The sequence below is a fragment of the Tiliqua scincoides genome, chromosome 2 (genome assembly GCF_035046505.1).
Source record: "Tiliqua scincoides isolate rTilSci1 chromosome 2, rTilSci1.hap2, whole genome shotgun sequence".
NCBI lineage: Eukaryota > Metazoa > Chordata > Lepidosauria > Squamata > Scincidae > Tiliqua > Tiliqua scincoides.
The window spans coordinates 32,400,044-32,422,107 of NC_089822.1; the positions used below are offsets into that span (position 1 = coordinate 32,400,044).

Consider the following 22,064-nt stretch of genomic DNA (forward strand, 5'->3'; position numbering starts at 1 on the left):
GGAATGCCTCATGAAAGATAGAATCTCAAAACACATAGACGAACAAGCCTTGCTGAGGAAGAATCAGCATGGCTTCTGTAATGGTAAGTCTTGCCTCACAAAACTTTTAGAATTCTTTGAAAAGGTCAATGGGCATGTGGATGCAGAAGAACCCGTGGACATTATATATATGGACTTTCAGAAGGCGTTCCCTCACCAAAGGCTGAGGCTCACATGGTCCCTCACCAAAGGCTGCTGAAAAAACTCCACAGTCAGGGAATTAGAGGGCAGGTCCTCTCCTGGATTGAGACCTGGTTGAAGACCAGGAAACAGAGAGTGGGTGTCAATGGGCAATTTTCACAATGGAAAGAGGTGAAAAGCAGTGCGCCCCAAGGATCTGTCCTGGGACTGGTGCTCTTCAAACTCTTCATAAATGACCTGGAGACAGGGTTGAGCAGTGAGGTGGCTAAGTTTGCAGACAACACCAAACTTTTCCGAGTGGTAAAGACCAGAAGTGATTGTGAGGAGCTCCAGAAGGATCTCTCCAGACTGGCAGAATGGGCAGCAAAATGGCAGAAGCGCTTCAATGTCAGTAAGTGTAAAGTCATGCACATTGGGGCAAAAAATCAAAACTTCACATATAGGCGAATGGGTTCTGAGCTGTCTGTGACAGATCAGGAGAGAGATCTTGGGGGGGGGGGTGGACAGGTCGATGAAAGTGTCGACCCAATGTGTGGCGGCAGTAAAGAAGGCCAATTCAATGCTTGGGATCATTAGAAAAGGTATTGAGAACAAAACAACTAATATGATAATGCTGTTGTACAAATAGATGGTAAGGCCACACCTGGAGTATTGTGTCCAGTTCTGGTCGCCGCATCTCAAAAAGGATATGGTAGAAATGGAAAAGGTGCAAAAGAGGGCAACTAAGATGATTGCTGGGCTGGGACACCTTCCTTATGAGGAAAGGCTACGGCGTTTGGGCCTCTTCAGCCTAGAAAAGAGGCGCCTGCGGGGGGACATGACTGAGACATACAAAATTATGCATGGGAAAGATAAAGTGGATAGAGAGATGCTCTTTACACTCTCACACAACACCAGAACCAGGGGACATCCACTAAAATTGAGTGTTGGGAGAGTTATGACAGACAAAAGAAAATATTTATTTAGTATGTGGTTGGACTGTGGAACTCCTTGCCACAGGATGTGGTGACAGCATCTGGCCTGGATGCCTTTAAAAGGGGATTGGACGAGTTTCTGGAAGAAAAATCCATTATGGGTTACAAGCCATGATGTGTATGTGCAACCTCCTGATTTTAGAAATGGCTATGTCAGAAGCAAGGGAGGTCTGGATGCAGGTCTCTTGTTATCTGGTGTGCTCTCTGGGGCATTTGGTGGGCCACTGTGAGATACAGGAAGCTGGACTAAATGGGCCTATGGCCTGATCCAATGGGGCTTTTCTTATGTTCTGTATTGGCAACCTTCAGTCTTGGAAGACTATGGTATCGCGCTCTGAAAGGTGGTTCTGGCACAGCATCTAGTGTGGCTGAAAAGGCCAATCCGGGAGTGACAATCCCTTCCTCACTGGGAGCAAGTGCAGTCTGTCCCTGGTCTGTCTCCCTGGCTATGGGCCTTCCTTCTTTGCCTCTTTGCCTCAGACTGCTGGCAAAGTGTCTCTTCAAACTGGGAAAGGCCATGTTGCACAGCCTGCCTCCAAGCGGACCTCAGAGGCCAGGGTTTCCCACTTGTTGAGGTCCATCCCTAAGGCCTTCAGATCCCTCTTGCAGATGTCCTTGTATCGCAGCTGTGGTCTACCTGTAGGGCACTTTCCTTGCACGAGTTCTCCATAGAGGAGATCCTTTGGGATCCGGCCATCATCCATTCTCACAACATGACCAAGCCAACGCAGGCGTCTCTGTTTCAGTAGTGCATACATGCTAGGGATTCCAGCACGTTCCAGGACAGTGTTGTTAGGAACTTTGTCCTGCCAGGTGATGCCGAGAATGCGTCGGAGGCCGCGCATGTGGAAAGCGTTCAGTTTCCTCTCCTGTTGTGAGCGGAGAGTCCATGACTCGCTGCAGTACAGAAGTGTACTCAGGACGCAAGCTCTGTAGACCTGGATCTTGGTATGTTCTGTCAGCTTCTTGTTGGACCAGACTCTCTTTGTGAGTCTGGAAAACGTGGTAGCTGCTTTACCGATGCGTTTGTTTAGCTCAGTATCGAGAGAAAGAGTGTCGGAGATCGTTGAGCCAAGGTACACAAAGTCATGGACAACCTCCAGTTCATGCTCAGAGATTGTAATGCAGGGAGGTGAGTCCACATCCTGAACCATGACCTGTGTTTTCTTTAGGCTGATCGTCAGTCCAAAATCTTGGCAGGCCTTGCTAAAACGATCCATGAGCTGCTGGAGATCTTTGGCAGAGTGGGTAGTGACAGCTGCATCGTCGGCAAAGAGGAAGTCACGAAGACATTTCAGCTGGACTTTGGACTTTGCTCTCAGTCTGGAGAGGTTGAAGAGCTTTCCATCTGATCTGGTCCGGAGATAGATGCCTTCTGTTGCAGTTCCAAAGGCCTGCTTTAGCAGGACAGCGAAGAAAATCCCAAACAAGGTTGGTGCAAGAACACAGCCCTGCTTCACGTCGCTTCGGATGTCAAAGGGGTCTGATGTGGAGCCATCGAAGACAACAGTGCCCTTCGTGTCCTTGTGGAAGGATCTGATGATGCTGAGGACCCTGGGTGGACATCCAATCTGGGGAGAATCTTGAAGAGGCTGTCCCTGCTGACCAGGTCGAAAGCCTTCGTGAGATCTATGAAGGCTATAAAGAGTGGCTGTCGTTGTTCCCTGCATTTCTCCTGCAGTTATCTAAGGGAGAATACCATATCAGTGGTGGACCTGCTGGCTTGGAATCCGCACTGTGATTCTGGATAAACGCTCTCTGCAAGTACCTGGAGCCTCTTTAGTGCAACTCGGGCAAACAACTTTCCTACAACGCTAAGGAGAGAGATGCCATGGTAGTTGTTGCAGTCACCCGTCACCTTTGTTCTTGTACAGGATGATGATGTTTGCATCTCTCATGTCTTGAGGTACTTCACCTTCTCTCCAGCAGAGACAGAGGATTTCATGCAGCTCAGTAGCGATGATCTCTTTGCAGCACTTTAGGACTTTAGCAGGGATGCTGTCTTTTCCAGGTGCCTTGCCAAAGGCAAGGGAGTCCAGGACCACGTGAAATTCTTCTAGGGTTGGTTCACTGTCAAGCTCCTCCAGCACAGGCAGGCACTCAGTGTTGTTCAGCGCTTCTTCGGTGACTACATTTTCTCTGGAATATAGCTCAGAGTAGTGCTGCACCCAGCGTTCCATCTGCTGCGCCCGATCCTGGATGACCTCGCCTGTGGCAGACTTCAGAGGGGCAATTTTCTTCTGTGTTGGACCTAGGGCCAGCTTGATACCGTCATACATCCCCTTGATGTTGCCTGTGTCAGCTGCTACCTGTATCTGGGAGCAGAGCTGAAGCCAGTAGTCGTTAGCACATCTCCTGGCAGTCTGCTGGACTTTGCTGCGAGCAGCTCGGAGGACCTGCAGGTTGTGCTCACTGGGACAGGCCTTGTGTGCTGCTTGAGCTCTCCTCTTTTCCTCAATGACTGGTGTCAACTCCTCAGAGTGGGGTTCAAACCAGTCTGCCGTCTTGTTGGTCTTCTTGCCAAATATGGACAAGGCGGTGTTGTAAACGGCATTCTTGAAATGTTCCCATCTGTTGGATGCGTTTGCGTCGACCGGGCCTGGAAGAGATTCCTCAAGTGCTCGTGCAAATTCCTCCACTTTTCTCTGATCCCGGGTCTTGCTGGTATCAATGTGAGGTCTTCCTTCCTTTTTCGTGTGATACAGTCGCTTTGTTTGCAGTTTCACTCTGCTGCACATCAGGGAGTGGTCAGTGTCACAGGCAGCACTCTGATAGCTGCGTGTGATCTTGGTGCTGGGAAGGCTGGAGCATCTGGTGAGAATCAGGTCGAGCTGGTGCCAGTGCTTTGATCTTGGGTGTCTCCAAGAGACTCTGTGTTGTGGCTTCGTGTTGAAGAACGTATTGCTGACACAGAGACCATGATGACAGCAAAACTCTATGTTTTCTATATAGAACTCTATATAGAACTCTTATGTTCTATATAGTGGTTAAAGGTAAAGCCACACTGTCCTCCATTGTATCAGTTCACTGTTGCAGTGACCCTTGGGGGAGCAACCAAAGCCCAGGGGTCAGGTTGCTGGATATAGGTGCGAGAGCAGAAGCAATGAATGGTTAGACAGAAAATCAAGAAACAGCAGACATATTGAGGGTTGAGAGTGCAGAGAGAGAGAGAAGCTGATTCTACTAGCCTCCTCCTGCGTTTTTATTGTACTTGCAACATTGCTACATTCGGTTCTCAGATAAAGCCACATTAGAATCTCATACAGGGGTGAGAACAATGGGTGCTTCTTCACAGAGTGCTGTATCAGCTATTGTCACACTTCAGCCTGGGAACTAGCATTCCTGTCGGTTTGCCAACAAGGGAGGGTTTGCCCGTAATTGCCATCGCACCAAGGCTTTCTGTGTGCTTCTGCTTAAGCACTTAAAAACACCACAGTTCACCCTACCTATGATGGCTTTTTTGTTCATAACTCTCTCCAATGATCCCGTTTTAAAGACATCTAGTCAGATGCCATCACAACTCCCTGTGGCAAGGAGTTCCACAGAATAATTAGATAATAAATTAGCTACCCTAACCTCCCCACCCCCCACAGCTGCCCTGATTTGAAGGATTACCAGATGCAAACAGGGCCAGGGTGCCCTACCTTTAACCATTGCACAAAAGGGGAGATTCTGGCTTGTGCAGCTTTTCAAGCACTTCCATGCTCAGCTGCCCCTGCCCTACCCTGCCAGCATCTCCTGCTTTCCGGTCACCGCTACGCACAGTTCTGGGGGTCTCCATGTTTCCCGTGGGCAGCTGTCAAACAGACCCAATTTGGCCTCAGACTGAAACCCGGAAGTGAACCTCTTCATGCGACTCTAGACATAGTGTGTGGTTTTAAGTCTATGGCCAGGGCCGTGGGCGGAGTCTTCCCCTCCGCTGCGCGTTCGGCGGAAGTGACGTCACAAGACAACAATAACAACGGCTGCGCTGGGGTAGAGTCGGCGAGGGTGGCTGTGCGGTGCGTGAGGCGCAGGACGTGGAGCGGGTGAGCTATGCGGCGCGGCCCGTCGTGTTTACTGGTTGTGAGGAGAGCCACGTTCGCGGCCTGTCCAGCCGCAGGACTCCGTGGGCGCCTCGAGGCCTGCCTGGAGCCCGGCCTCCTCTGACAGGCGCTGGGAGGCGGCACAGGGGCCGCTCGAGGTTACCCCGAGGGCACAAGGGGAGCCCCTCCTGCTTCTCGCGGGGCCCGCCAGGTGCCTTGGGGAGCAGCAGGAGACCCGCCCCCTGTGGCCCCCTCTGGCCTTCCGAGGGAGCCAGGAGGCAGCACAGACCCGTCCTGCTTGTCGCCGGTGGTGGACTTTCCCTCCCTCAGTGTGCTCTCTTGAAGGCACCCAGGCTAGGTGCCACCACCTCGTGTGGCAAGGAGTTCTGCAGGCTCTTGACAGGCGGGGTGACTAAGTGCTTCCTTGGAGAAGTACTGCCACCTGCTGGGCCAGACCAGAGGCCCATCCAGTTCAGCTTCCTGCGTCTTGCAGTGGCCCCACCAGGTGGTCAGGGAGCATGCAAGAGACCTGCATGCTGCTGCCCCCCCCTTGCACCTGAGGTGGCCTCCTTCTGAGATCAGGAGGTTGCACGTGCGTGTCACGGCTTGTAACCTGTGATGGGCTTTTCCTTCATCGATTCTGCCCATTTAAAGGCATCTCAGCCAGATGCCATCGCATCCCATAGCGAGGCGTTCCACAGATGAACTACACGCTGAGTAAAGAAATATTTTCTTTTGTCTGTCCTGACTCTCCCAACATTCAGTTTTAATGGATGTCCCCTGGTTCTGGTGAGGTGTGAGAGGGAAAAGAACATTCTTCTATCCATCCCTGCATAAGATGTTGTTTGGCACAACTTTCACCTCTGCACTAAGAACCTAAGAAGAGCCCTGCTGGATCAAGCCCAGGGCTCCTCCAGTCCAGCTTCTCATACCCCACAGCGGCCCACCAGATGCCTCAGGGCAACAAGAGAACTGCATCCTGGTGCCCTCCATTGCATCTGGCATTCTATCTACCCTCGAACCCCCCCCCCCCCCCCAGTGAAGACAGCAGACTGCAGCTTGGGTTTAATTTGGGCCACTTTATTAAATACTATTTTCTATTTATTGTTCTTATATGTTGTATATTCTAACTGGAAATTGCAAGCCATCTTGGACATCTGCTTCTGCAGAGGAAAGGCGGGGTAAAAATCTTTTAAGTAAACAATCACAAGTGACCAATTTTTAGAACATGAAATCTTAAAGAAGGGCATGAAAAACATCTGTGATAGGGAGATGGGATTCAAACAAAATTTCTCATTCACTGGACCCCACAACCATCTGATGTTGGGTATTGTATGAGCAAGGGACAAGTATGTACATCTAGCTTTGTACTTTTGTTTGACCTTGCATTATAACATCCAGCTTAGTTGCCCATGCAAGGGGACCAACTCTTTAAGGGCACAATTCTAACCTCTTATGTCAGTGCTTTCCAACACTGGCATAGCAGTGCCAATGGGACATGTGCTGCATCCTGCAGTTGGGTGTCATTCATGGAGGCCTCCTCAAAGTAAGGGAGTATTTGTTTCCTCAGAGCTGCATTGCCCTTAAGTCAGTGCTGGAAAGCACTGACATAAGGGGTTAGGATTGTGCTTTAAATGTGCTACAGCCTTCTTATCCTCTCCCCCTAATAAGTATTTTCAAAATACACCAGAAAAATCTTGTTTAGATCAGTTCTACTTCTGAAAGTTCAAACCTTACAAGCAAAACTTATCTAAAAAAATAAAAATAATAATAATAATAATAATAACAGGTATTTATATACCGCCTTTCTTGGTCTTTATTCAAGGCGGTTTACATAGGCAGGCTTTATTAAATCCCTATTAAATAGGGATTTTTACAATTTCAAAGAAGGTTCTTTCTTTCAAGAACGACTACATTCAAGGTATTTCATTCCGATCTGGCTTCACATTCTGGCCTCCATCCTCCCACACTCAGAGCAGATGGAATTGCTGATGGAATCTGCTGATGGAGCAGATGGAATCCACTCCCCAACACTGCTATGGAACTTGGTGAATCTAATTGCAGCATTCATATGCATTCATTATAGGCGGAACAGACTATGGACCATAGGATTTATTTTCAAAGCATTCCCTCCAGTGTTTTTGTTTTTTATTTAAACATTATGATCATTGCTGAATTGTACACAAATTTATTGATTAAGCCAGGGCTGTTCAAACTGGGGCATCATGATACCCCAGCCTGTGGGCCCTGGCCTCTGCCCCCTTAAGGGGCAGGGCAGCCAGGAGGCAGGAAGGAGGCATGATCCCCAGGATTGCGCCGCTCAGGGAGCTGCAGGGGCTCGGGTACACTTACCCAGGAGGCTGCAGGAGGTTCTGGTAAGTGCACCCGAGTTCCTGCAGCCCCCTGAGCAGTGCAATTCTGGGAAATAGCTCTGCTGACTTCCCCCCACCCCCGCTGCCTCCCTCCCACCCCTACAAGAACTTAATGTGGCTTTCAAACTCCCTGAGAGTTTGAAAACTGCAGGATTAAGCTCTTAACATTATTTGTCCATTGCAATCAAATATTTTTCTTCACAGATAGTATAATAGCCAGGTAAGTAAGAAAGAAGTAAGAAAGAAAGAAGTAAGAAAATGATTTCAATAGACTATGATTTCAATAGACACTTTCCTGAGAGTAAGACCCATTGAACAAAATAGGACTTGAGTCTGAGTAGACCCGGTTAGGATTGTGCCCTAAGTGAACTTAGTGTTTACATAAGTGTTTACTTAGTGAACACGTATAAACCTCTGCTACAACTGTATGTAGCCTACAAAAAAAATGGGAGTAGCTATGGGATTTCATACCAGACCTGAAGAGTGAGTTATGCTTGCTCAAAATAAATAACTGCAGCTGTTCAGAATAACCTTTTAAGTGTTTTGCCTTATGAGTGAATGGCATTGTTAACCTATTAATGTTTTGTTTTCAGTTGCAGATTGTTGTAAATCAACTGAGATTTTTAAAAGACATGCTTTAGAAGTCAAAGTTGTATAAAAAACCTGATGTAACTGGTACTTGGATAATGGAATCTTCAACAAATCTAGATGTTGGTGCCCAGTTAATTGTGGAAGACTGTGCTAGCAACTACAGCTTGTCTCACATGCCAGATATTAAAGTGGAGCATCACCTCGATTCCAGTGTAGAGGAAGGACCAGCTCAGAGTGTCGCTATGGGAATGAAATTCATTTTACCCAATAGGTTTGATATGAATGTGTGTTCTCGATTTGTCAAGTCCCTGAATGAAGAAGATAGCAAAAACATTCAAGATCAAGTGAACTCTGATCTTGAAGTGGCTTCTGTATTATTTAAAGGTGATAATTTTTTAATATTTTTAACTTTCACTATTTGTATAAGAGGGATAACGTGGCATATGTCAGCAGATATATACAGTTGTACCATTTCCTTTATATGGAATGCCCTTAATGTCATGAAAGATTCAGCCCACAGAAATGTTGAATCCTGGTTTTCTGAAAACCTGGAAGGGCATAAGGCAGTGGTATTCAAACTGGGGCGTCACGACACCCCAGCCTGTGGGTCCTGGCCTCTGCCCCTTTAAGGGGCGGGGGCAGGCAGGAGACAGGGGGAAGGCAGTGGTGTGATCCACAGGACTGTGTCGCTCAGGGGGGCTGCAGGGGCTTGGGTGCACTTGCCCAAGCCTCCTGCAGCCTCCCGGGGGTGTGGGGAGCCTGCGCAACCTTTGGCAGGGCTCCCCAGGTCAGGAAAAGTGAAAGCGGAGCGATCGCGCCGCACTCCGCAAAACCAGAAGCAGGGCACAATCACTTTGCTTTCCCTTCTGACAGGGCTGCAGGGGCTGGGGTGCACCCTCCAGTCCCTGCGGCAGCTGTCCCTGTGTGCGGGGAGCCCTGCACGAGTGCCTGCAGGGCTCCCCAGGTCAAGTAAAGGGAGAGTGGGGCAGATCACTCCACTCTCCCTTTCCCTGACTTGGGGCGTCCTGCAGGCGCTCGCACAGGGCTTCCCACACACAGGGATGCCTGCTGCAGGGACTGGAGGGTGCACTCCAGTCCCTGCAGCCCCCTGAGCAACACGATCCTAGGGATTGCATGGCTGCCTTCCCCCTGCCCCTGCTGCCCCGCCCCCCCCGCCCCTGCAAAGACTTACTGCGGGTTTCAGACTCCTGGAGAGTTTGAAAACTGCAGGCATAAGGGAAGGGGGAAGCATATATATACTGCAGAGGTTTTCAGACTGGGGCATTGCGATGCCCCAGCTTGAGGGCCCTGGCTACTTTGCCCTTAAGGGGCGGGGGCAGCCAGGAGGCAAGGAGGAGGCAGCAATCCTGGGGATTGCGCCGCTCAGGGCTACAGGGGCTTGGCTGCACTCACCACAGCCTCCTGCAGCCTCCCTGGGGTGCGGGGAGCCCTGCATGGCTGTCTGCAGGGCTCCCCGAAAGTGGGGCGATCGTGCCCCACCTCTGCTAAACCGGAAGCGGAGTGCAATCGCTCCACTTTCACTTCTGACAGAGCTGCAGGGACTGGGGTGCACTCACCAGTCCCTGCAGAAGCCTTCCCTGGGTGCGGTGAGTCCTGTGTGACTATCTGCAGGGCTCCCCAGGTCAGCAGCAGTGAAAGTGAGCAATCGTGTTCTGCCTCCGCAAAACCAGAAGTGGTTTTTCCCACTGCCGCTGCCTCCCCTCGTCCCCGCAAGGACTTACTGTGGGTTTCAAACTCCCAGAGAGTTTGAAAACTGCAGATGTACCGGACTGGTTTACGTAGTGCTAAATTATGAATTTGGTTTACATCTGAACTCACCCAGTATTGTATCTTGCATCTGTTCCATTTCTTGGTCAATGCTTAGCTCTTTTATTGCTGGTGTATGGGCCTTTCCAACTGCCTTGGATTATCATCCTTAGCATATTGCTTTTATTTAGTTATTCCTACAGCTGTTGCAACTTTTATTTTCTCTCTTCATTTAGCGGAGTGCAATATCCATACTTCTCCTTCGCCTGGGATTCAAGTAAGACATGTCTACACTCCATCAACTACTAAGCATTTTTCACCTATAAAACAGTCAACCACTTTGACAAACAAACACAGAGGGAATGAAGTCTCTACAACACCTTTGCTTGTAAACTGTAAGTGCAAGGGGGAATAGGGATCAGCCCATGCAAGGCAGGTTTCTGAGAAAATGTGCAGGAGTTACCTTCTTCTCCAAAGTTGATTGGACTAAGATGAATATAGATTAAGAATAGAAGGTGTCTTTGATAGTTATAAGGGATGCAAGGATACATAAACCCTGTTCACTTACTGAGGGCACAATCCTAACCAGGTCTACTCAGAAGTAAATCCTATTTTGTTCAATGGGGCTTACTCCCGGGGAAAATGTGGTTAGGACTGCAGCCTGAGAGTCTTATTTAGGGCTCAATCCTAACCTGCACTGGAACACACAGGCCACCATGAAATGCCTCTCCCCACATCCATTCTGCCCTCCCTAAACCTTCTCCCACCCCCTATGCCATTCTGCCCATGCCAGCACAGACTCACACTGTCCTGGTGCCTCACATACATGTGCTGGCCCAGCCAGTTCCTGAGTAGCCACAAGTGTGCTTTACAGCATGTTCACAGCACTTGGGAGCCAATACAAGGGACTTGTGCCAACTTGGGGGAGGGTAGGATTGCCCCACCTGTTCCCTTTCTGGGTTTTGGGATTTCCGCAGCATTTCCCATGCTCTTTCAAGTGTATTTTTGTGTGATATGTGCTAGAAACTTGTCTGTCAATGAAGGCTGAGATTGCCAGGAAGTAAATCCTGTGACCCACTCCCATACCATGTGCTTTTTTTTTGTTCTTTCAAAATCTTGGTGTCATGACCTTTATATTTTAAGCCACCCAGTCAACTTTATAGTTTTCAGTTCACAGTACGATTGTATAGCAGATTGTAATATATCTTTCTGTGATTGTTTTCGCAGCTCTCTCTGTTCATCAGCTGGCAGCTCAAGGAGAAATGTTGTACTTAGCTACACGCATTGAGCAAGGTGCTGTTTGCATAAATAATTTCAATTGTTCTTCACATGATACATTCTGTGAAAGTGATTTTTAAATGTTTTAGCTTAGTGCAGTGGTTCTCAAGCCTTTTAGCAGCCCTAGATTCTGCTGCCTGATTTATAAATGCCCTGAGGTGTGGCTGTAATGGTAATTGGGCAGCAGTGCCCCCTCCCCCAGTAGCAACTTGTCTAACCTCTGATGCACATAGCCTGATCTGCGCTGTCAATCCCGCAAACTACCAAAAATTGGGTCATGATTAACTGGTGGCTCCCACCAGTTGAGAACCACTGTTTAGTGGCTCATAGTGTCAAACTTCTCATGGACTATCATGTAAATTCCTACTACTAGGGAAGCAGAGAAGTCAAATATAGCAGTGGCTTTGTGTTTTCACACTTTTGGGAGGGATGTGGATTTAATAGTAAGCTCTTTTTCTGGTGCTCTATCCTATATGTGTTTACTGAGTAGTAAGTCCTACTCTGTTCATTGGGGCTTACTATCACATAAGTATGTATAGCCTTTGTTTAACACTGTAACACTCTGGTTGGAGCAGTAATTCAAGCTTCCTGTGATTCTGGTGAAATGCAACATGGACAAGGGAAACATTCCAAATGTTAGGAGAGGTTAGTCCCAACTGGCCCTTTTGCTTTTTCTTATTCAGTCCTGGCACTAATCTCAAGAGGCATTACTTACTGTGCAATGCTACTGTGACAAGTACCACAAATTTTAGCTTGGCCTAGTAGCCAACTATTACTTTTTCTTAAAACCAACTGAGGACCCAATCCTCTCTAATTTTCCAGCACTGGTGCAATTGTACCAATGGGGTGTGCGCTGCATCCTGCGGTGGGTGGGCAGTCAATGGGACCTCTTCAAGGTATGAGAACATGTATTCTTTTACCTTGGGGCTGCAATGCGGTTGCACCAGTGTTGGAAAGTTGGGTAGGATTGGGCCCCCAGTGCTCAGTTATACTGGAAATGTGAAGGAACCCTGAATGAAATCAACAAGTTCTGTACCCTAATTCCCCCCCCCTCAATTTTAGCCAAATCATCTCCCTCCATGTAGCTTTCTAAAATGGTGGTCTCCACAAAAGATATAGGGGCCAGGTCCTTTCTGGCTCCCTTATAATTTGAGCACTGAACAAAGTCCTTCCCTCCTTGATTGTTCTTTGGGTCCCCAGAAATTAAAGCAAGGCTTCTCTTGCTTTATACTGGTCTTTAAAGAGAAGCAGAAAGAAACTCTCACTGTTTCTCTGTCTCTCTTTAAACCCTAGCATAAAGCAAGATGAAACCTGACCCCCTACACTGAATCCCCTTCATTTCTCGAAGGACTTGGAGGTACTGCAGGTTATTATCCAATGTGCTCAGCACAAAGTGAGAGACCTCAGTCCCTGGAAGTTCTCTGTGTTGCATGGAGACTTCTGGGCAGGTGAGGACATCTCTCACCTTTTGTTTTGTTTTGACATTTTGTTTTGGACCTACAAGGGGTCATTGCTAGTCTCCAGATATGGTTGTCACTGGCAACTGTATTTGTGGTCGCCTGTGCAGTGGTGCTCCAGTCAAACCTACCGTGCCTGAAATTCTGTTCAACCCTTTATTTGTAGCCTTAATTTTTCATTTACTTTCAATGAGAATTGAAAGTAATTGGCTTTGGATAAATGGTTGCTAAAATAGGACTTCCAGTTCTGGCACAAAGGTATCTCTTTCATGTCTGCTAGCTGCAGGTTTCTGCAAAGCTTCTAGCTGCAGGTTTCTGCTCCCCACTTCAGGATGATAGAGCCAGGAGTCATATGGTCCAATAAATAACTTCCTGTAGTGCTAACAAGTGTTTTTGGGAACTCTTCCTTTATAAGTTCAGAACTCTGCTTATTTAAGGTCAGTATTAAAAATAAGCTTTCTTACCTATAATGTGAAATGTGTCCACATCTGCAGTATCATTATGAATGGCAGCTGCATGATGGTGTACTCTTGACTGAAGATGAAACAGGTCACAAGTGTGAGATGAATTCTGATACAGTATGTCACTGTTGATTTATTTGCTGCATTTATAGTTTCAGACAGATTCATAGTATGGCCACCTGGCTTGAACAGAGGCTCACTCTCAATCTTCTCTGTTTTCTTTTTACTGGTCACAACTGCCCACTGGCAGTGGCTTTCAAATTGTCATCCTGTGCAGTTATTGAGGAGAAAGATTGCTATTAACATTTGATGGTGGAGAAAAAAAAATCTAAAATGCTTCTGGAAAGCAAACATAATAAAGATGTGCATACAGAAAGAGATTCATGTAAATGCTAAATTTCTTTAAACAAATGTTTGGTATACTCCCACAATGTGTAGGAAAGCACTTAAAAATATTCCAGACACCCCTGCTTTAAAAATAGTTAAGGCTTACATTTTTGGATAAATCATTTGCTTTTTATGTTATGTTTATCTGTGAGAATGCAAAAAGCATCAACATGTTCCATTTTTTAAATGGTGTTTTATGCATGATGTCATCGCAAGACAGATTTAGTTTTAGACTCCTATGCAAGTTATCATAATATACTCCAGCATCAAATGGATTCCAGCACTAAAAAGTTATATGCTGTATTTTGTTAAACAGAAAATGTAATCAACCATACAGATGAAGAAGGCTTTACCCCTTTGATGTGGGCTGCAGCTCATGGGCAGATAGCAGTGGTAGAATTTCTGCTTCAAAATGTAAGTGAAAATAGTTCACTTTATACTTTAGTGACACATTCATTAAATGTAGTGTTTCAGAAAAGGCAATTGCTAGTAGGATTCTGAAGGTTCTTAAAGGGCACTTTGTATACACTTGTATACAGGAAGTCATAGTGTCACCTGATCTGCATGAGTTAAATCCCAGGCTGGAATTTTTCCTCTTGATTTGGTCATTACTTAATTACGTGCCAGATTCAGAGGAGAGTTGCCAATAAAGAGCTTTGAAGTGCATAACGTCTGAATATATTTATGCATAACTTCTGAATAAGCTGCATACTTATAGTCTAGAGCAGGGGTGTCCAAAGTTTTTGGCAGGAGGGCCACATCGTCTCTCTGACACTGTGTCGGGGGCCAGGAAAAAAAAAGAATTAATTTACATTTAAAATTTGAATAAAGTTACATAAGTTTACATAAATGAATATATTAAAGATGAAGTTATATTAATGAATGAAGGTCTTACAATAGCTCAAGGCCTATAAAAGGCCTTGCACAAAGCAAGGCTGGCCTTTCCTTTGCTGCTGCTACTGCATCACAGACATGAAACAGCAAGCAGTGGAAGGAGCCCTCATCCCACAGCTCACGTGAAAGGTCAAACAGTCACACTCACGCAGAGAGCAGTTGTGTCAGGCCAGTGTGGGCTCCAACAAATCTCTGGAGGGCCAGAGTCTCATTGGAGACTGTGGGCTCCCTGAGTGCCGCATTGAGAGGCCTTGAGGGCCGCAAGTGGCCCCAGGGCCGGGGTTTGGACACCCCTGGTCTAGAGCAGTGATTTTCAACCCTTTTCATCTCAAGGCACACTAAGAAGGTGCTAAAATGGTCAAGGCCAACCATCAGTCTTTTGACAATTGGTAAAGCGCGCTATGCTGCTGGTGGGGTCCTCACATCACCATTGGCCTATTAATATATGACCTTCCTCCAAACTCCTGTGGCACACCTGCAGACCATTTGCAGCACACCAGTGTGCCATGGCACAGTGGTTGAAAATGGCTGGTCTAGAGCAGTGTTTCTTAAACTGTGCTCCGTGAAACCCTAGAGCTCTGCAGGACCCCTTTAGGGATTCCTCAAGCACACTGCCATAAGCCCCACATGTTTCACTGGTGTTCTCTTGGCCACCAAGAGCTTGCAGCAGCCCCTGCAGAGCTCTGCATGAGATTGTATTATGCAGGTGTCAAAGATCCAAGCAACCTTGTCTTTCCTCATGCTCATAAGAGTCGCATTTTTCCTCATGCTCACTTCAAGGAGGCCAGCTTCTTTTTAGGTAGGAATTTTAGAGAAGCAGATCTGGCATTCAGATTCTAGACAAGATTCTGTGCAAACTTACATGGGAGTAAGGTCCATTGAAATATGATTGATATTTGTTCACCATCCATTTTGAGACAAAAGAAAGTATTCTCAACTTTAAGCAAAACAAGAGGAAAAAAACACTAGCTGCTAACTCAAAAGGAATCAGACAAAGTGATCATAGGTAGTGCCTTGAAAAGCTCTGAATGACCTAGGTCCCACTTTGGACTTGACCTTCCAGGGGATCCACAGGGATGAGGTGGATATCAAATGCTACCCATGTCTGCTCCAGGTGCTTTAACTGGATTTGGTACTCCTCCCTCCTTCCTCACGCACTGCTGTTTGCGGAGGTGGGGGGGTGCTGCAGGATTGTGAAAGAGGAGATATGGCAGTTTTGCAAAGATTTGGAAACTCTCATAAAGAAAATGGGGAGTAAATGTTTACTTGGGCCAGAGCCAAGAAACAATAACTTTAAGCCTCAGTGGAGCCATCACTTAATTGTCCAGTAGAACAAATTATTTACAGAACTTTTTGAATCTTTTCTGCTTTTAAAAGTAATAGCTAAGCATTGTCAGAGGTTTAGTTCACCAGAATCTTCATCAGATTGTCCCTGAGGGATTCCTCCCATCTATAATTTTGTGACTGATATACAACAGCACATTTATCATGAATGCTTTTTCTGCCAGGGTGCTGACCCACAGATTCTGGGGAAGGGGCGAGAAAGTGCACTGTCATTGGCATGTAGTAAAGGATACACAGACATTGTCAAGATGCTGCTTGACTGCGGAGTTGACGTAAATGAGTATGACTGGGTAAGTTTCCTACATGGACTGCTGCTCCCTTCAGCTGCTTTTGCACCATGAACTTGGCATAAATCTGGCTGGGGATTGAGGGTGAACACACTCACTATAGTTTGGGTATTGATTATACTTGCTTCCACAACAAATCCTTCTCCAGTGTTGGAACGAAGTTGTGGTGAGCTGGTTATTTAAACACAGGTGGCTCTCTTACCTGCTTCTGTATCCATCTGGCTGTTCATACCAGAGAACTGGCACAACCTCAGTTCCTCTCTAGGATTCAAGTGAGTTATGTGTTCACCACCAGCTGATTGTTGGAGGTGGTAGCTCGTTCTCGTTGGCAACCTTCAGTCTCGAAAGACTATGGTATCGCGCTCTGAACGGTGGTAGCAGCTCAGTGATTAACTATTGTGGACTACTAATTGTCCAGCTAAGGGGGCAATCTTGCGTCAGCCAAGCTTGGCTGATGCAAGGCTCGGTGCCTCCATCGGCACAGAGGCTGAATTCAGGCCAGACATCCCTGAGGCACGCTGGTCTAACCAACTCACGAGGAGGCGCCAGGCTAAGGGCACCTCAGGATTGCACCCTAAGAATGATAGTTATTATGAAGTTAAAAGCTTGATTTTAAAGTCGGTGTCAGAAGGTGCACTTTGTTCTCACCACCCCTTTATTCCCCAGTACAATGCTTTACTCACCAAAGTTCCCCTCTGACCAGCTACCACCTGGCTCCTCTCCTTCCCTTCTCAGTGGCCATCCCACCTGTTAGTTACAGAAGTTTTGCATTCGGTTGTTTTTCTCTTCCCTCCCCATGTATTCTTTATTTTGTATAATGCCTATTATGTTATTAATTTAAGTAGGGTCTGTTACTTAATTTATGGTCCAAATGGAAGCCCTCAGATTCAAGTCTAAAATTCAGAAACACTTCATTGTTTCTGGGAAATACCTCCAGGAGAAATGCAACATTGGGCCTGAATTGCTGCAACTTGCCTTAAAAATTATACTGAAAATCATTTTAAAAATTACATAAATTCTTCAAATTTCATATACTCATTTTTAGGGACTTTAGGGACCTAGGATTTTTTTAAAAGGAGCTTTTAGGGACCAAGTATGAGTCCTGCTTTTAGTGTGATGTACATAAACCTGTTTTGGCCATTGAGTGACCTCTAAAATATCCTAACTTTTTACAGAATGGTGGCACACCCTTGCTGTATGCCGTTCATGGAAACCATGTGAAATGTGTCAAAATACTCTTAGGTGAGTATTTGAAGATGGTACTAGCCAGTGAGAACCAAAAGCAACACATGACATTAACAACTTAAACTTTGCATTGTTTTTAACAGAGCATGGTGCTGATCCAACAATAGAGACAGATTCTGGATACAATTCCATGGATCTGGCTGTAGCCCTGGGCCATCGCAGTGGTATGTATTCAAGTACTTTAAGCTTTACCTATTTCACTGGCTGTTGCTCCTTCTTTCTGTATAAGCAGGTTACAACTTTAACATTTTTTCTCTCTCAATTGTATGGTAATGTCACAAAGGAGAAAAGTTACAGTTTGTGACTGCACAGTTGGGGAAAAGTGTACTTTGATTCTCTGTACTGTTCCTCAACTGACTATGCTGTGTGCGTTTGTGTCTGCAAACACCCACACCCCAGAACAGATAGTTAAGCTGTCTAGGGCTAAATTTGTCTTTTTCCCCACCTTGCCATGTTACAGACTAGTCTGCTTAGAACTCAGCGGAAAGGTCAGGGCACTGGGAACCGAGTTTGCCTTTATCTGCATGTAGTGCGGCTGTGTTCCACTTTTTGGTCACTCTAGAATGTCAAGCATAGGGCTGAAGGCTAGATATTGCCCATGGACACTCTTTATCCAGACCACATGATAATCGGGCTCTCCCCAGCATCACCATCAGTTGCTGAGCTGGGAAGTGATGCATTGGCAGAAGCAGCACTGCTGAAAGGATGGCACTGATAGACCCCTATTATCATACAGGCCACTCTTTCAGCAGCTCCACATTTGCTGAGGTATTACTGCTGAAGGGGAGGACCACATGGTAATTGTGCCCTCCCACAGACATCCTTCAGTAGTGCTGCTTCTGCTGAGATGCTGAGAGACAGAAGGAGGCCTCAACAGGCAAGGAACAGTATGGGGAAAGAGGCAGACCAGGGCAGGTGAGAAAAGGAGAAGCTGCCAAAGTGCAGGGAGAGCCCAGTTAATACATGGGCAGCCATGCCGCTTTTGCTGAGGCATAGCTTTGCAGAACGCTTTCAGCTGGTGGACTGCAAAAAGATGCCTTGGCAGAAGTAGCACAGCTGAAAGGATGGTTTTTGTGATAATTGGGCTCTCCCATATCTTGAAAATATGGTCAAGATTTGCATATTTTGTGTCATTTACAGCTAATGAGATCCTTCTTGAGAAAAAGTACTTATTTCTGGCCATCACCTGCTTAATGATGTCACTTCTGGCCCTCAGCAGGCACCATGAATGCTATTCAGCCTGTTGTATGAAATGTATTTGACACCTCTGCTCTAGAATGTAACCAAGAGATGGACTCAGAAGTGACTTATAGTTAAATGCCTATCATTGTAATGGGGCAAAGGAGAAGGTTGTGGTGAATGTTGAATGCCTAGTTAAATGCCTGTCATTATAATGGAGCAAAGGAGAAGGGTGTGGTGAATGAGCTTATTATTAGAAAGGACCATTGAAAGTGCAGTGTGCTTTTTGCACAAAGTCATATATCAGTCCCCAGCTGATGGTGACTGGGCCACCCACTATTGAGCTGCAAACAGCTTTTGCCTTACAACAGTGTCCCCAAGTGCAGCACTTTCCTTCTCCATAGGAATGGTGTCAGCCATTCATAGATAATTACAAAGAGAAGTGGTACACTTAAATAAGGTTACCAGATATAAAGGGGGGGGGAGTGCCTGCACCTTTAACCATTGTATAGAGGAGGGAATTTTGGCAGGTGCAACTCAACATGGAAGGTTTAAATAGCCATACCTGCCAAAATTCCCTCTTCTATACAATGGTTAAAGATATAGGTACTGTCAGGGTTCCTCTCCTCCCACAGGCCCCCAACTTACCCAGTTAGAAGACTTCTGGGCCAGAGGATCAGGGAGGAAGCCGGTGGAACATAGGGCCACCTCCCCATACGCTGCCTGGGCACTCCTGTGGGCGGCAAAGCGCAGCAGAGGAACAATGCGTGCTGAACCCCCCACTTCTGCTTCCGCCTTGGAGGAGGGAGGGGGGAGACAGGACACAGGCCATTCGGCTGCTAGGCAGCTGCCCCTCCCCCGCCTCAGGGGAGAAGGGCAGCACTCCCTTGCCCAGCCAGCCAGGACCTGCCTTGCCAGGCAGGGCACCTGGCTATGACATCGGGAGCCCACAGCTGGACCTCCTGATGTCGTCTGCAGAGCTACAGGACCCAGGTGGGCAGGGCCAGCCCACCCCCCAAAGGCAGAGACCAGAGCAGAGGCAGCAGCCTTCCCAGCCCTCTCAGGAACAAACCTGGCAACTCCAGGTAAGAGGAGGTGGGAGGGAAACAGAGAGAGGAAGAGGAGGAGTTGTGGTAATCCCAGGGGAGGGCAGTCCCAGAGACATGCCCTTTTTGTACCATCCCTGTGAGGGAAGGGGAGGGGCCAAAGGGGAGGGGTCTGCCCTACATAAGCCTGGAGGCCAGGGATGACAAGGCACTTGGGAGTTAGAAGAGCAGGCAGGAGGATCTGCTGGCAGCAGCTCCTGACGATGGCAAATGCTGCCAACTCAAAGAGAGAGAGCCGGGTGACACAACCCCCTTTCTTCTGGTGAACTAGCCTGAGGCCTCCACAAGGGGGTCCCCCTCGGAAAGACTGGGCGGGCCCTCCCCTCCCCCCACAGGGAGGCCTCACAGGTACTAAATTCCCCTTTGTTTTTGGGTAACCCTACATTTAAAAATTACATTGAATGGGGGGAACTAATTTGTTTAACTTTCAAGTATTACAAAACAAACCAAATCTTTGAACACATTAAAAATATAGACCAATTACAGATACAATAAATGGGGGCCTCTTTGCCATCCTGTAGTATGGCAACGGAATGTTGGGAACTGCGATGTGAGATTAGCATCTAATTGTCGTACTCTTTGTGCACCCTTCATTCGTATGGTAGTCAGTTTCTTCATACTCTCCCATTTATATATCCAGGATAAACTACTACTTACAGTAAAGGATGAATACTAACCATTTTTTCCCTTTCTTTAGTTCAACAGGTTATTGAGTCTCATTTATTAACACTCCTTCAGAACATCAAAGAATAATGCCATTTTAGTGAAGATTTCATATATTATTTGAACTGTTATTTTAGCACTGTTCAACAAGATAAAGACTTGGATTTTTTTTTTACTTCAGTCCAGTCATTGAGGCGGGAACCCCCTAATTACTTACCAAACAAGAGTGAAAACTGTCAGTTTTCTGTTGGAGGAGAAGAGTGTGCAGAATGGGCTCTCCTATACAGGCAAAACTGCAATAATTTGCAAGGCCTTAAGAAGCCCCCAGGAGGAGATTCCTCCCAGTTTTCTATCCTTCCCATTCTTCAGTCTGACTTTTACTTGGAGTCCGTGCACCCCAGCCTTCAAGGATCCTACTGAGGGATCCTACTGAGGGATCCTACTGCGCTTGCTCAAAATAAAAACCATAGAAAAGGTTCTTCTTCAGTTGAAGATAATCTGATGAGTGTTCAGTACTCTTTTTTATGCCTAAATAAGATGGCGACTGGAGAACCATATCAAACCTATAACACCTCAAGTTCACTAAATGCTGCAAATTTGGAATGGAAACTGCATGCGCCATCATAGAAGCTGTTCATCTCCAAGGTTTCCTTTCATTAGTCAATGTGACGGAAGCTTATTTTCACACCCTATATACTGAGACAGTCACAGATTTTTACGGTTTGGTTACAGGAATTGACATTTTCCATTCTGAGCACTCCCCTTTGGCCTCTTAACACATCTTTGCCCCAAAGGCATTTATATTCAAAAAGATCTGAACATTTGTCTTCTATGCTCTCCACCCCTGGAACTGAGCCTACCAACAACCCTGTAGTGCCTGAGGGACCATAGATTTCAAAAAGCCACCTACAGCCTAACCAGAATGCCAAGGCAGACTCTCTTAAATCAGCAAGACCTAAACCCTTCAGAATGGAATCGGCATGTATTTGCAGCAGTCCAGAGGTGCTTCAACTGCCTTGCTGATGTCCTTCCTCTCTCCAGCAAATTAAAACTAGTTGTTCTGCAGGCTCTAACCAAAAGAGCTTATCCCCTCACAAACCTATGGCCCCTAGGGCTCTTTTGTGCCTTTCCTCCCACACCTCTTTTTTCCAGAGTGCTCAGGAAAGCATGCAAATAACAAGCAAGCCTGATTGTGGTGCTCTGTGCTGGCCTTGCTGGCTATGGTTCTCCCATGTGGTTTGCATGACATTACACCCATTCAGGTTCTTTCCCTCAGCCATGTAACCACCTAGGTCAGAGACCATTCATCTTCATGAATCCAGCATGGCTCCTTTTCACCATCTGGAAAAGCTGCTTGCGATTCTTACTCTGTTCTCGATAGCCTGATGGCATCAAGAAAACATTCCACACATTGCATCCACCTCCACTTTCACCAGATACTGCAAATTACATACTTTTGCCACTGTACAGGTCTTGTTCAGAAGGAGGCTTGCAAACCACAATAGCAGCTGTGACTTACTCTACCCAGATTTTCTGTTAGATTGGTGACTCATATTCCAGTCTGGATGCAGTCCTTCACCAACTGAGAAAGGAACATTTTGTACTTCCCATGAAGTTTTGTTTTTGGTGGAAAAGCAATTGGAGCCACCCGGAGATGTTTTCTGCTCCGCATGTTAGATGATTCCCTGGCTGTGTCCAAAGACAATGAGGCCAACACTTGTCTCACTAAAGACTCTTGGAATCTGTTAGCTGATGAGGTTACTTACGTTTATTGCTCTATGCATTAAATTTGGTCTAGTTGCACCTCAAACTATTGTACATCCAAAGCTGGGAGAGATCTCATCCTGGGAGGCT

The 22,064-nt window shown here is 46.7% G+C and overlaps 1 protein-coding gene across 1 annotated transcript; it reads left to right on the forward strand.

The window, feature by feature from the left end:
• The first annotated feature begins 5,094 nt into the window (after positions 1 to 5,094).
• Positions 5,095 to 20,628, forward strand: ANKRA2 (ankyrin repeat family A member 2). The gene is made up of 9 exons (XM_066617653.1): positions 5,095 to 5,182; positions 8,145 to 8,526; positions 10,146 to 10,304; positions 11,137 to 11,202; positions 13,809 to 13,906; positions 15,895 to 16,020; positions 17,193 to 17,259; positions 17,346 to 17,426; positions 20,245 to 20,628. The coding sequence occupies exons 2-9, from the start codon at positions 8,238 to 8,240 to the stop codon at positions 20,298 to 20,300; spliced, it is 942 nt and encodes a 313-aa protein (XP_066473750.1). The 5' UTR covers positions 5,095 to 5,182; positions 8,145 to 8,237; the 3' UTR covers positions 20,301 to 20,628.
• Positions 20,629 to 22,064: the final 1,436 nt, after the last annotated feature.

What these genes read in the sequence shown, in the direction of transcription:
- ANKRA2 (XM_066617653.1), top strand. Translation starts at nt 8,238, where the DNA reads ATGGAATCTTCAACAAATCTAGATGTTGGTGCCCAGTTAATTGTGGAA. An exon ending in GGCTTCTGTATTATTTAAAG is followed by an intron (nt 8,527 to 10,145) that starts GTGATAATTTTT and finishes CTCTTCATTTAG; the next exon opens with CGGAGTGCAATATCCATACT. An exon ending in AGCCCTGGGCCATCGCAGTG is followed by an intron (nt 17,427 to 20,244) that starts GTATGTATTCAA and finishes CCCTTTCTTTAG; the next exon opens with TTCAACAGGTTATTGAGTCT.